The 12,918-nt window shown below is 42.8% G+C and overlaps 1 protein-coding gene across 4 annotated transcripts in view; it reads left to right on the top strand.

The window, feature by feature from the left end:
• STARD6 (StAR related lipid transfer domain containing 6) overlaps positions 1–12,599 on the top strand; it is a 35,387-nt gene extending 22,788 nt beyond the window's left edge. For all 4 annotated transcript variants that reach the window (XM_056544992.1, XM_056545002.1, XM_056545011.1 and 1 more), the window contains 3 exons: positions 1,636–1,753; positions 8,519–8,612; positions 9,536–12,599. In XM_056544992.1, coding sequence (XP_056400967.1) covers positions 1,636–1,753; positions 8,519–8,612; positions 9,536–9,686 — 363 coding nt within the window. In that variant the 3' untranslated portion in view covers positions 9,687–12,599. The remainder of the gene's footprint in view (positions 1–1,635; positions 1,754–8,518; positions 8,613–9,535) is intronic.
• The last annotated feature ends 319 nt before the right edge of the window (positions 12,600–12,918 follow it).

Raw genomic sequence — 12,918 nt, 5'->3', positions numbered from 1 at the left:
CCTACCATATATTGTGCCCCCTGATATAATGTGGCCTCCTGAGATACTGTTCTCCCTGCAAAATACTGTGCCCCCTGATATAATGTGGCCTCCTGAGATACTGTGCTCCCTACAATAAACTGTGCCCCCTGATATAATGTGGCCTCCTGAAATACTGTGCTCCCTACAATAAACTGTGCCCCCTGATATAACGTGGCCACCTGAGATACTGTGCCCCCTGATATTATGTGGCCACCTGAGATACCGTGCCCCCTACAATATACTGTGCCCCCTGATATAATGTGGCCTCCTGAGATACTGTGCCCCCTGATATAATGTGCTACCTTAGATACTGTCCCACCTGATATAATGTGCTACCTGAGATACTGTGCCCCCTGATATAATGTGCTACCTGAGATACTGTGGCCCCTGATATAATGTGGTCACCTAAGATACTGTGGCCCCTGATATAATGTGGTCACCTGAGTTACTGTGCTCCCTACAATATACTGTGCCCCCTGATATAATGTGGCCTCCTGAGATACTGTGCCACCTGAGATACTGTGCCCCCTGATATAATGTGCTACCTGAGATACAGTGCCCCCTGATATAATGTGCTACCTGAGATACTGTGCCCCCTGATATAATGTGCTACCTGAGATACTGTGGCCCCTGATATAATGTGGTCACCTAAGATACTGTGGCCCCTGATATAATGTGGTCACCGGAGTTACTGTGCTCCCTACAATATACTGTGCCCCCTGATAAAATGTGGCCTCCTGAGATACTGTGCCCCCTGATATAATGTGGCCTCCTGAGATACTGTGCCCCCTGATATAATGTGGTCACCTGAGATACTGTGCTCCCTACCATATACTGTGCCCCCTGATATAATGTGGCCTCCTGAGATACTGTGCCCCCTGATATAATGTGGTCACCTGAGATACTGTGCTCCCTACCATATACTGTGCCCCTGATATAATGTGGCCTCCTGAGATACTGTGCCCCCTGATATAATGTGGTCACCTGAGATACTGTGCTCCCTACCATATACTGTGCCCCTGATATAATGTGGCCTCCTGAGATACTGTGCCCCCTGATATAATGTGGCCTCCTTAGATACTGTTCTCCCTACAAAATACTGTGCCCCCTGATATAATGTGGCCTCCTGAGATACTGTGCCCCCCTACGATATACTGTGATCTCCTCGATATACTGTGAACTCTGTGAGCTAGTGTGCCCCCTTAAGAACCTGTGTTGCCTGAGTACTATACTTACCTCTCCCCATTGCTGCTTTGGCCTCTGCTAGTCAGACCTGGCTCCTGAGAAAGGATGCAGACGGTATCTCAAAGGGGTTCCGAACAGTGGTGTGGGAGCGGAGGACTCCTTTACGCTGCCGCCGGCTAATTTCTCATTTTGTATGTGTGTCCTAAGGATAATAATACAATTTAATTCTGAGGAAGGGAAATTAGTCATCTGTAGGTTCAATATTCTGTGCTAAATATTTACTAGGACTTCAATTCTGTGTATTTGACTTTAAATCGGTTCAGTATGTGTGAGCGTTTCTAGTGTAGGTGAACTCGCTCTTCATGAGTGTGTCATGTGTCTTTCTCTATAACACACACAGTACCGCTATTGTAATGTCTCCTCCTGCAGAACACCGTCATCTGTCACTGCATCACACACAGCTATGGGATGGGGATTATCTCCTCCAGAGAATTTGTAGATTTGATTCACATCAGGAGGTACGATGGCGGAGTGGTCACCACTAATAGTAAGTATCACATCTCCTATTCTTCTAACTTTTTCTTGAAGGGGTACTCCACTGCTCAGTGTTTGGAACAAACTGTTCTGAACGCTGGAGCCAGGAGCTCGTGACATCATAACCCCGTCCCCTCATGACGTCACACCCTGCCCCCTCAATGCAAGTCTAAGGGAGGGGGTGTCACGCCCCCTCCCATAGGCTTGCATTGAGGGGGCGGGACGTCATGAGGGGACGGGGTTATGACGTCACAAGCTCTCGGCTCCAGCATTCCGAACAGTTTGTTTAAATTTAAATAGTATTATTTCCCAATTCAGAGTTGTGTTCCCATGAGTGATCACCTGATGCCATCAACTGCTATTGATAGGTTGCACTCACATACTGTACGTCATTCACATAATCTAGTTAACCCCCTAATGCAGGGACCTCACCTTATATAGGCCACTTTAAAATGCACTGCTCATGCTCTGATCGAGGGCTGTGATTGGTTCCCTGTAAACTCAGCATGAAGCTGACCATGAGGAGGCAGTGTCCATAATAGGACATCATCAGGCGTCAGACAAACCTCCCTCAGCCGTCAGAAAAACCTCCGTCACACCTCAGACAAACCGATCCCAGCTCTCAGCCAAACCTCAGTCATGCCTCAGACAAACCTCGGTCATACCTCGGACAGCGGAGGAAAGCAGAGCATGCACTCTGGGCGGTATGGACAACTGCGCATATGCAGGGCTACGCTAGCGCTATGCTCCTAGTGCTGCCTACTTTAGCCCTACACTGTCAGTGGAGTGCTGCGCATGCGCTCCCAGTTTTCTACGAATCGAGGAAAACTTTACATCAACAGCTGTATGGCTGACGTCTGAGGCATGACTGAGAGCTGAGGGCTGAGGGAGGTTTGTCTGAGGTGTGATGGAGGTTTGTCTGAGGTGTGACAGGGTTTGTCTGAGGCATGACGGAGGTTTGGCTCAGAGCTGAGGGCTGAGGGAGGTTTGTCTGAGGGCTAAGGGAGGTTTGTCTGAGGTGTGACGGAGGTTTGTCTGATGGCTGAGGGAGGTTTGTCTGACGCCTGATGATGTCCTAATATGGACACCGTAGAGGTGCATTCTTAAAAAGCTAAGAAGCATGCATTGCAAAAACAAAAAAGCATTGTCCCGCAGAGCGATCGCAAGGTTCTTATCAGTTAATGTGGCTGGTTGAGCCATATTGGCAGGCAGACAATACTAGCAGAGAGCCAATTCAACTGATCAATACTATACAATAGCATAGCTCTGAGCAGAATAAGCAATCATTGGATTCCCCTATAGGGACTTAAAAGGTGTAAATAAAATATGAATACAAAAAATAAAAAAAACTTTTAAAAAAATAAGTAAGAGATAAAAAATAAATAAAAATTGTAATTAGCTCCCGTTTCCCATTGTTAAAAAACAAAACAAAAAAAATATATATATTTGGTATCACCTTGTACGGAATTGTCAAAACTATTAAAATATAATACCTATGATCCCGCACAGTGAACAGCCTAAACATAAACACCAGAATGGCAGATTTTTTTTTATCACATCGTATATCCAGAAAAAAAAAATTAAGCTTAAAGGACAAGTCTCATGTGTAAAATGTATCCCCTATCCAAAAAATAGGGGATAAGTTTTAGATCGCGGGAGGTCCAAGCACTGGGGCCCCCTACGATCTCCTGTATGGAGCCCCTGTGCTGTAACACAGGAGCGCGTCACAACCCCCGTCTGTAGCCCCCTCCATAAACCTCTATCTGAAAGCTGAAGTTTGCCAAACGGCTCTGCCATAGAATTTTATGGAGGGGGCGTGGCAGCCTCCGGGTCATGACGCGCTCCTGTGCTACAGCACTGGGGCTCCATACAGGAGATTGTGGGGGACCCCAGTGCTCGGACCACCCGTGATCTAAAACGTATCCCCTATTCTTTGGATAGGGGATACGTTTTTACACATGAGACTTGTCCTTCAATGGCACCGATAAAAACTACAGATCAAGTCTCAAAAAAGTAGTGCTCTAAAGTAGTGCTAGAGACCATTATATAGAAAAGGATGATTTAAAGCCTATTTATTTAAAAGAAAATCATGTTTTAAAAGTAGTATCAATAAAACAAAACCTATATAAATTGTGTATCATAACTGTAATGACCTTCAGAATAAAGAGAATATGTTATATTTACCATAAAGGTTTTTTTTTCTGTTTTACTTTAGATTTTGTGGTAAAATGAATCCCACCTATGGTCCTTTAGTTGAAAAATTTTAAAAGTTATTGGGGGAGATTTATCAAAACCTGTGCAGAGGAAGAGTGGCGCAGTTGCCCATAGCAACCAATCAGATTGCTTCTTTCATTTTCCACAGGCCTCTTTAGAGGCCTGTGGAAAATGAAAGAAGCAATCTGATTGGTTGCTATGGGCAACTGCACCACTCTTCCTCTGCACAGGTTTTGATAAATCTCCCCCAATAACTTTTAGAAGGCAAATGAAAACTGGCAGCTACATCAAGGGGTTTAGAAAGGTCGGGCGTTTTAGGCCCCGTTTACACAGATCCGATTGTGGAGCAGATATACGAAAACCATCCCTAAACAATCAACACAACACAAACAACATCCCATGTTTGTAAATAAGGGTTGCAATTAGAGATGAGCGAACTTACGGTAAATTCGATTTGTCACGAACTTCTCGGCTCGGCAGTTGATGACTTATCCTGCATAAATGAGTTCAGCTTTCAGGTGCTCCCGTGGGCTGGAAAAAGGTGGATACAGTCCTAGGAGACTCTTTCCTAGGACTGTCTCCACCTTTTCCAGCCCACCGGAGCACCTGAAAGCTGAACTCATTTATGCAGGATAAGTCATCGACTGCCGAGCCGAGAAGTTCGTGACGAATCGAATTTACTGTAAGTTCGCTCATCTCTAGTTGCAATCCTATTCACGTGCTACAGAAAATGTAACACAGATTCTTGGCTCTGACACAAAAAAGCACGCTACTTACACACACTTCTACCACTTCTACACAAATAAGCGGAGAATTAAAGTTGTCATTGATAACACAGTAAAGTAGTTATGGAGGAGGCGGATGTAGGTGCAGTTTCTCTTAATTTTTTGATTGAAAATAATTGTATTAATGATCAATCAAAATAAACATACATACAATGTACTGCTAAGCTGGGTCACACAAGAGTATTTTACGTGGTGGATCCGCCTATGATAGACCCTACCGTGTGCCTCCAGCTGTGCCTGCTCGTAGAAGCAATCTGCCACTACGAGCAGACACACAGTGATCTGTGAGTCCCCGTGTGCATGTGCAGTGTACTCACACATATAGCGGGCCTCTTCCTGCTCCCTAAGCTAGGCCGAGAGCAGCCGCGATGTGCGCGATTACACTGTGCATGCGCTCGGTGACTGGCAGATTGCTGTGTGTCTGCTCAGAGCGATGGATTACCGCTACAAGCAGGCATAGTTGGAGGCACACTGTAGGGTCCATCATCGGGGGATCGGCAGAGTAAAATACACTGCGGATCCGTTCCATGTGACCCTGCCCTTATGCAACTAGGAAACAGCACACAATAAATTAATACTAGAGATGAGCGAATAAAAAAAAAAAATCGATTCGATCCAAATAAATTGTCTGCAAATTTTTATTTGTAATGTATTTTAATAATGTGTTGTGTGTGTGTGTTTTGCTTTTTGTTTTTCTCAATTTTCTATTTTTTTTTTAGGTAGTACTACTACTCCCAGCATGGAACATACTGTTCCATGATGGGAGTAGTAGTACCTGTGCTAATAGGCAGATCGCCCCGGGTGTCACATCCTGCATAATGTATAGATGCGGGCGGCTTTCTCGCATCTAGATAGGACGATCGCATCGGGTGTCAGGAGTGACACCTGCTGTGATCTGTCCTTAACCCGATAACGACCATGGACGTCTATACTCGTCCAATGGCCGTTACGGGGGTATGACGCGGGCTCCCGACTCGAGCCTGCGTCATACCGGCCAGCCCCCAGCTGATTCCTGTAGCTGGGGGCCGGCGTTAATAGCCGACATGCGGCGATCGCCGCGGCCGGCTATTAACCCTTTAGATCGCCGCTGTCAAAGTTGACAGCGGCGTCTAAAGGTGCCTGTATACAGTCCCTGGTGGTCCAGTGGGGTGGATCGCTCCCCCGCAGCGCGATCGCGGGGGAGCGATCCACTGCTGAGGTAGCCTGAGGGCTTACCTATCCTCCTGTGTCGGCTCCGGCTCTCTGAATGATAAAGCCTGGCAAGACCAGGCTTTATCAATCGAGCGCAGAGCACACAGATGAATGGGATTGTATGCAATCCCATTCATCTGTATGAGGAATCAAATGATTCCTCCTAAAAGTCCCCTAAGGGGACTAAAAGTGTAAAAAAAAAAAGTTTAAAAAAAGTTTAAAAACACACACATTAACCCCTTCTTTATTAAAAGTTTAAATCACCCCCCTTTTCCCAAATTCCATATTAAAAATATGTAACCATAATAAAAATAAACATATGTAGTATCATCGCGTGCGTAAATGTCTGAACTATAAAAATATATCATTAATTAAACCGCACGGTCAATGGCGTACACGCAAAAAAATTACAAAGTCCAAAATAGCGTATTTTTGGTCACTTTTCATACCATAAAAAAAGGAATAAAAAGCGATCAAGAAGTCCAATCAAAATAAAAATGGTACCGATTAAAACTTCAGATCACGGCGCAAATAATGAGCCCTCAAACCGCCGTGTACGTGGAAAAATAAAAAAGTTATAGGGGTCAGAAAAGGACAATTTTAAATGTATAAATTTTCCTGCATGTAGTTATGATTTTTTCCAGAAGTGCGACAAAATCAAACCTATATAAGTAGGGTATCATTTTAATCTATGGACCTACAGAATAAAGATAAAGTGTAATTTTTACCGAAAAATGTACTGCCTAGAAACAGAAGCCCCCAAAATTTACAAAATGGTGTTTTTTCTTCAATTTTGTCGCACAATGATTTTTTTTTCCGTTTCGCCATAAATGTTTGTGTAAAATGACTCATGTCATTCCAAAGTAGAATTGGTGGCGCAAAAAATAAGCCCTCATATGGATTTTTAGGTGCAAAATTGAAAGGGTTATGATTTTTAAAAGGTGAGGAGGAAAAAACGAAAGTGTAAAAACAGAAAAATGCTTGGTCCTTAAGGGGTTAACTGCAGGGACTACTGTTCCCAACATGGAGCACACTCTGCTCCATGCTGGGAGCTGTAGTACCTGCATTAATAGACAGATTGCAGCGAGTGTCACTTCTGACACCCGATGCGATCGTCCTGTATAATGTATAGATGCCGGCGGGGTCGGCCGGCCACTCTTCTCTGGTCCCACTGTAGTATGAGTATATGCCGTATATATACCTATTATTCATATTTCCCGCAGAGAGCTGTGATTGGCTGGAACCATCTAGCCAATCACAGCTCTCTGCAGGAAATATGAATAAGTGATGTGAATTCTATTCACATCACTGGCAGGCCGGAGTATAGTGCAGAGATGCGAGCGCAGGAGAAAGCTGCTCCATCTCTGCAATAGAAAGGACGATCGCATCGGGTGTCAGGAGTGATACCTGCTGTGATCTGTCTATTAGTAGAGGTACTATAGCTCCCATCTTGGAACAGTCTGTTCCATGCTGGGAGTAATAGTACTACCTAAAAATATGTAAAAAAATAGAAAAGAAAAAGTGAAACACACATACACACAATTTATTAAACACATTATTAAAATACTAATAACATTTTTTTTTTATTAATTATAAAAAAATACATAATTTTTACATTTAAATGGCCCCTTTCTACATTTTTATTATTGTCGGCTACATTTTTAGGTGCCTGCCCGCCCACATAAATTGATCCCTCTTTAAAAATTAACATTAACATTTTTTTTTTTTTGTCTTTCAATTTTCGGGAGCGGGCAGGGACCTGAAAATTCAGCGTTCAATATTATAAATGGGGCTAAAAAAGTAAAGTGAAAATAAAAAAAATATTTGAATTTTCTGGGATCAATTTAAGTGGTGTGTGTGTGTTTCACTTTTTTTTTCTTTATTTTTTTTTTTTAGGTAATACTACTACTCCCAGCATGGAACACACTGTTTTATGACTGGAGTAGTAGTTCCTGTACTAATAGACAGATCGCCCCGGGTGTCACTCCTGACACCCGAGGCATCATTCATGATATAGCAGAGATGCGGAGCAGCTCTACAGTGCTCGCATTTCTGCTCTATACTCCTATCTATTGCAGAGATGCGAGCGCAGGAGAAAGCTGCTTGCAGCTATACATTTATACAGGATGATTGCAGGGGTGTTGCTAATTAAGAAGTTTGTTATTTAGAATCAAGTCGAAGTTCGGATTCAGCCCGAATCACATTTTTCATGAAATTCAGAACGAATTTGACTTCGTCAGATTTGGTTCGCTCATCTCTAATTAATACAATTACCATACATAGCATGACAGTACAATCTACACATCATACCACATGCTACTCTAACATTCCTGAACTACTTAGAAAACAAAGTCATAGTATAAAGCATTACAGACAGTTATAGGGAATTGGGTTGGGAAAGAAAGGGGTAGGGGATAAGATGTCTAAGCACCGGAGTACCCCTTTAATGTAGGGTTCATCTTACTGTGGTGGGATGGTACAAACTATTTCATCAATTGGTATGTTAAGAACCTCAACTTTTTCTAAAGCAGAAATGCATTTCTAATTGATTATTATACAGATATCTTACACAATTTTACTGTTTGCAGCTGTTAGTGTGGAATATGACAAATGCCCTGTGACCAGCTCTCATGTCCGTGGCTTCAATAATCCATGTGGATATGTGTGTTCACCATTACCTGAGTAAGTACACTGAGAAAATCAATGATTTCTCCTATATTTGTAGATGGTAGACTGGGTATTCCTGACAACTGCCTCCTCTGCCCTGATAAAGATTCTTCTTTCCTGGTAGCCGTGTACAGCTTGTCTGCCTACTAGAGGAAACAGGCAACTAAGATTTTTATAACTGTGTGTCGTGGGGAGGAGTTAATGCTTTGTAAAGCTACAAACAGACACAACTTTTGTATGCCTTTTTTTTTTTTTTGATCTGGAAAAAGCACCACAAAAAAACAGCAGTTATTGTGGCGTTTTTTTTTCTTTTTTTTTTTTTTATTAATATAATTTTTTTTTATTAATATAAATTTTTTTTTACCCCTGCATCTTTTTTTTTATTTTTATTACAAGTCATGTGATTCTTTCCTTATTGCCAAAAAGTCAACATACATGCACCCAGGACATTTTTTTTTATTTCTTGAAAAAACAAAACACCATACCCAGAACATGCCGCAATTTCAAAAAATTACCACGGAGTCTAGGGCCAGGTTTACACTACAGTATTTCCAAGTGGAATTCCTACACAAAATTCCACATGGAAATTCAATTGCTGTCAATGGGATTCCACTGCACAGTGCACACTATGGAATTTCTCCATCGAAAGAATGAACTTGTCTATGGAGACCGGCAATGTCCATGTGGTGCCAGCCGCCCTCTGAATCTCCACCCAGAATATTTCTAGACAGAGATTTCCTAGTCTGGCCTAAAAATGCCAACCAAAGGGTGATTGTAAATAAAAAAAAAACTAAAATGGCATGCCTGTTTCCAGCCTTCTAAAGATACCCAGTGCTTGTCAAGTATGTTCCTCACTTTGTCCTTCGTTCTCGTCTACTAAGGTTTACAATCATGATGGATGTTTTTGGAGAGTTTCATGACTAATTTATATCCTTTAGGAACCCAGCACATTCTAGACTGGTGGTGTTTATACAACCGGACCTGGGTGGTTTATTGCCGCGTGCCGTGGTGGAATCAGCTTTACCGAACAATGTTGTCAACCTCATCAGCGAAGCTCGCGAAACAATAAAAAAACTTTTACAAGGATGATAGGATGAAAAATTTGGCTTCTATTTTAATAAATAGTGAATAATATGATCTACATCAGTCACCTAGGCCTTCATCATACCTAACACTGAATCCCCAATAATGTATGACTCCAAACCAATCAACATAGAAGACTTTTCAGATGATTGTTTCAGACATCATGACAAAGCCCCTTTCATGCGCACTAATAATGTGAAAACCATTTGTTAACATCTTATTTATATCCGGAGATATCATGGCTTGAAGTTACAGACCCAAAGCTTGAGGCTGTACTACTGAGACAATTTGATTTTATCTTGGGTACTGTTGTCATAGAGACCTTGTGTGAATCCATATCATCATCATCATCAGATACATCAATGTACCCAAAAATATACACATAACCTGTCACTAATAAAGCTGGGTAGTATGGTAGATGTCCATGAGTTTGGAGATTTGTAACTCTCCATGACAACAGGAGATGGTTGTTACAGAATCTATTCCAAAGAGAGAAAACGAACTGGCACTCCTTATAGTCTTTTCGTCAATAAATGGCATATGGCCCCTATAGTGGTAGGTGCACTATGACAAGGACTTTTATGGTGGTGCAGGAAGCCTTATAAAGTAGGACATCTAATGTAGATCCACAATAGAAGAAATGAAAAGGCTGCACTCACCGTGTGTTTCATCTGTTGTGCTTCATTATAGTTCACAGCATGGACACAGAGCGGGTGCTTTCACAGGACGGGCGACATATGTTTTGCGCGCCTAGCGTATCCTCTGGCTCCTAAGTCAAACCCTATGCCATTATTTCCTCAAATACTCATAGAAAAGCACTCACCTGAATGTTAACTGCGGTTACAGGTCCTACATTGATCCGCTCCGTGCGTTGCGTCCATGCCACAGGTGGATAGCGGTACTGGAAGCTGCCGGGTTAATCAGGTCACATGATTTGACTCACGTGATCGTCAGCCCGCCCCTCGCTGAGGAAAAAACTCCTCTCGCGTTAAGCAGCACCAGCGTCACTGAGGTTCTTAACATGTTACCTCGGGAACCTAGCAACCAACGACACGCCAACTCACCCGGCAGCTACGCATAGCACGTCCTGAGAATGTATTACTGTAATACATTAATAGAGCCGCAATGTTAAGTAGGAGACTATAGGGAATAAACTAAAACATATACATGTGAGATATAAGGACTATATACAAATATGCTAAATACTAGAAAAGGTAATAAGCTACTGCTAAGGCCATAGAAAAATAGAATCACATGAATTCATAAAAATACGGACACCAGTTTTGTCATTAAGACCTGGAGAACCCATTGCGTCTGTTTTTAGTATCCATCTTGCTTCTTGTTGGAGTAGTGCTTTATTTCTATCTCCCCCATTATGGGGGTTATTCACTACTTCCAACCCCGCAAATTGTAAGATGTTTGGGTTTCCTCCATGTTCTTTTCCTACATGTGCAATCAAACGTGTGGATCCTATGCCTGTGCGGATCGACTTAAAGGGGTACTCTGCTGCTCAGCATTTGACTGTTCCGAATGCTGGAGCCGGTGCCGAGAGCTCGTGACGTCACGCCCCGCCCCCTCAATGCAAGTCTATGGGAGGGGGCTGTCACGCCCACTCCTATAGACTTGCATTGAGGGGGTGGGGCATAATGTCATGAGGGGGGCGGGGCTATGACGTCAAGAGGTTCCAGTGTCGGCTCCAGTGTTTAAAACAGTTTGTTCCAAACGCTGAGCAGCAGGGTACCCCTTTAAAGTGCTCTTGCACCCTAATATACAAACAACGGATTGTTTTCCCTATGCAGAACCATCCGCACGGGCATATGATTACATGTAAAAGCAAATTTGTTGAATATGTGATCAGGTTCCTAATTTTACATTAGGTCCCCCTCTTCCAGCGCTGACTTGCGCTTTGAGGCGGGGCCCCCGGCTAGATTTAAATATTCATAAGCGCCGGTCACGTGAGCGCTCGTGCCTACTGAGCGCTCCTGTTCCTTTAACATTTATATTGTACACTAGCGCTCAGGCACTTATATTTAAATAACACTCAGTTTCTTGGATGGAAAATCTACTGGAACAGGCCTCTTTATAAGGCCATGTTCACACGGCAGGATTTCTGAGCGGAATCTGTTGAAAGCATTTTCCGGACAGACATTCCGCACAAATTACACTGTGTGAATATATCCATAGGCTAGGCTTATACTGTGTTTTAATATAGGCCTTTTATTCCCTGCATTTTTCTCATGACAAGTCATGTGATTCTTCCATCAAGTGTCTCAAGGATTTCTATATAATAAAAAGGGGTTAAAAAATGCCAACATACATGAACACGTTTTTTTCCATTAAGCCTAAAACCGCCACTAAAGGCTGAATAAATGCCCTAATAAATGCCAAGCAGCGAGAAAGGCTTTTTTATTTTAGCTATTTTTTTTTACATGTTTTTTTACACAAATTCTGTGTGAGCATCTAGCGATGTGCCTATCAGCTGTGATGGACACCCTGTAATGCATGCAGTAGATACACCAGCCCAACTAAATAGGTGATAATGGCTCATAAATGTATTTATTTTATATTTTTTAGGAATTATAACTTGATAAATACTGTTTTATGCTCTGGAATGTGGATGGGACAAAAGACGAAAATGTATGTCCCGGTCAGGTGTTACTTTTGCCACTGTAATGTACATTTTTTTTAAGGTCATCTTGTAAGCGAGATCAGTGGCAGGAGTGGGGTTGTAATACTTAGCCATTCTTCTACCGGGATCGGAGAAAATGCCCATCCTTGCAGTTATGGCTGGGTTCAGTTATGGTCCTGCAGGGTTTTCCATGGTGATGCCAGCCATGGAAATTATGACTATGTCCACTACAGATAGTGCTGCAAATATGCTTGGAAGAGTAAGGCTAGCTTCACACTGTGTTAGGGTGTGTTCATACGCTAGTAACTAGCAGCAGGTTTCTTACTGAGGGAAACTTGTCTCGAGTTACTCGACAATTCATTTGAATGGGTCTGCGGACAGTCCACAAATCTGACACTATTGCAGACTGTGCGTGGACCCATTCAAATGAATGGTAGCATAACTCGAGGTAGGTTTCCAGCAGCGGGAAACCGGCTGCTAGTTACTAGTGTATGAACGCACCCTTATAGAAAAATGGTCACTCATTCACCCACACACTAAACCCAATACCGCGGGTTATAGTGCGGGTAAACAGGAGACTGATGCGGGCTCTCTGACTAATATACATAC

This window comes from Hyla sarda, chromosome 1 (assembly GCF_029499605.1).
Source record: "Hyla sarda isolate aHylSar1 chromosome 1, aHylSar1.hap1, whole genome shotgun sequence".
Taxonomy (NCBI): domain Eukaryota; kingdom Metazoa; phylum Chordata; class Amphibia; order Anura; family Hylidae; genus Hyla; species Hyla sarda.
The sequence above is the reverse complement of the archived record's forward strand: the minus strand, read 5'-3'. Positions and strand labels throughout refer to the sequence as shown.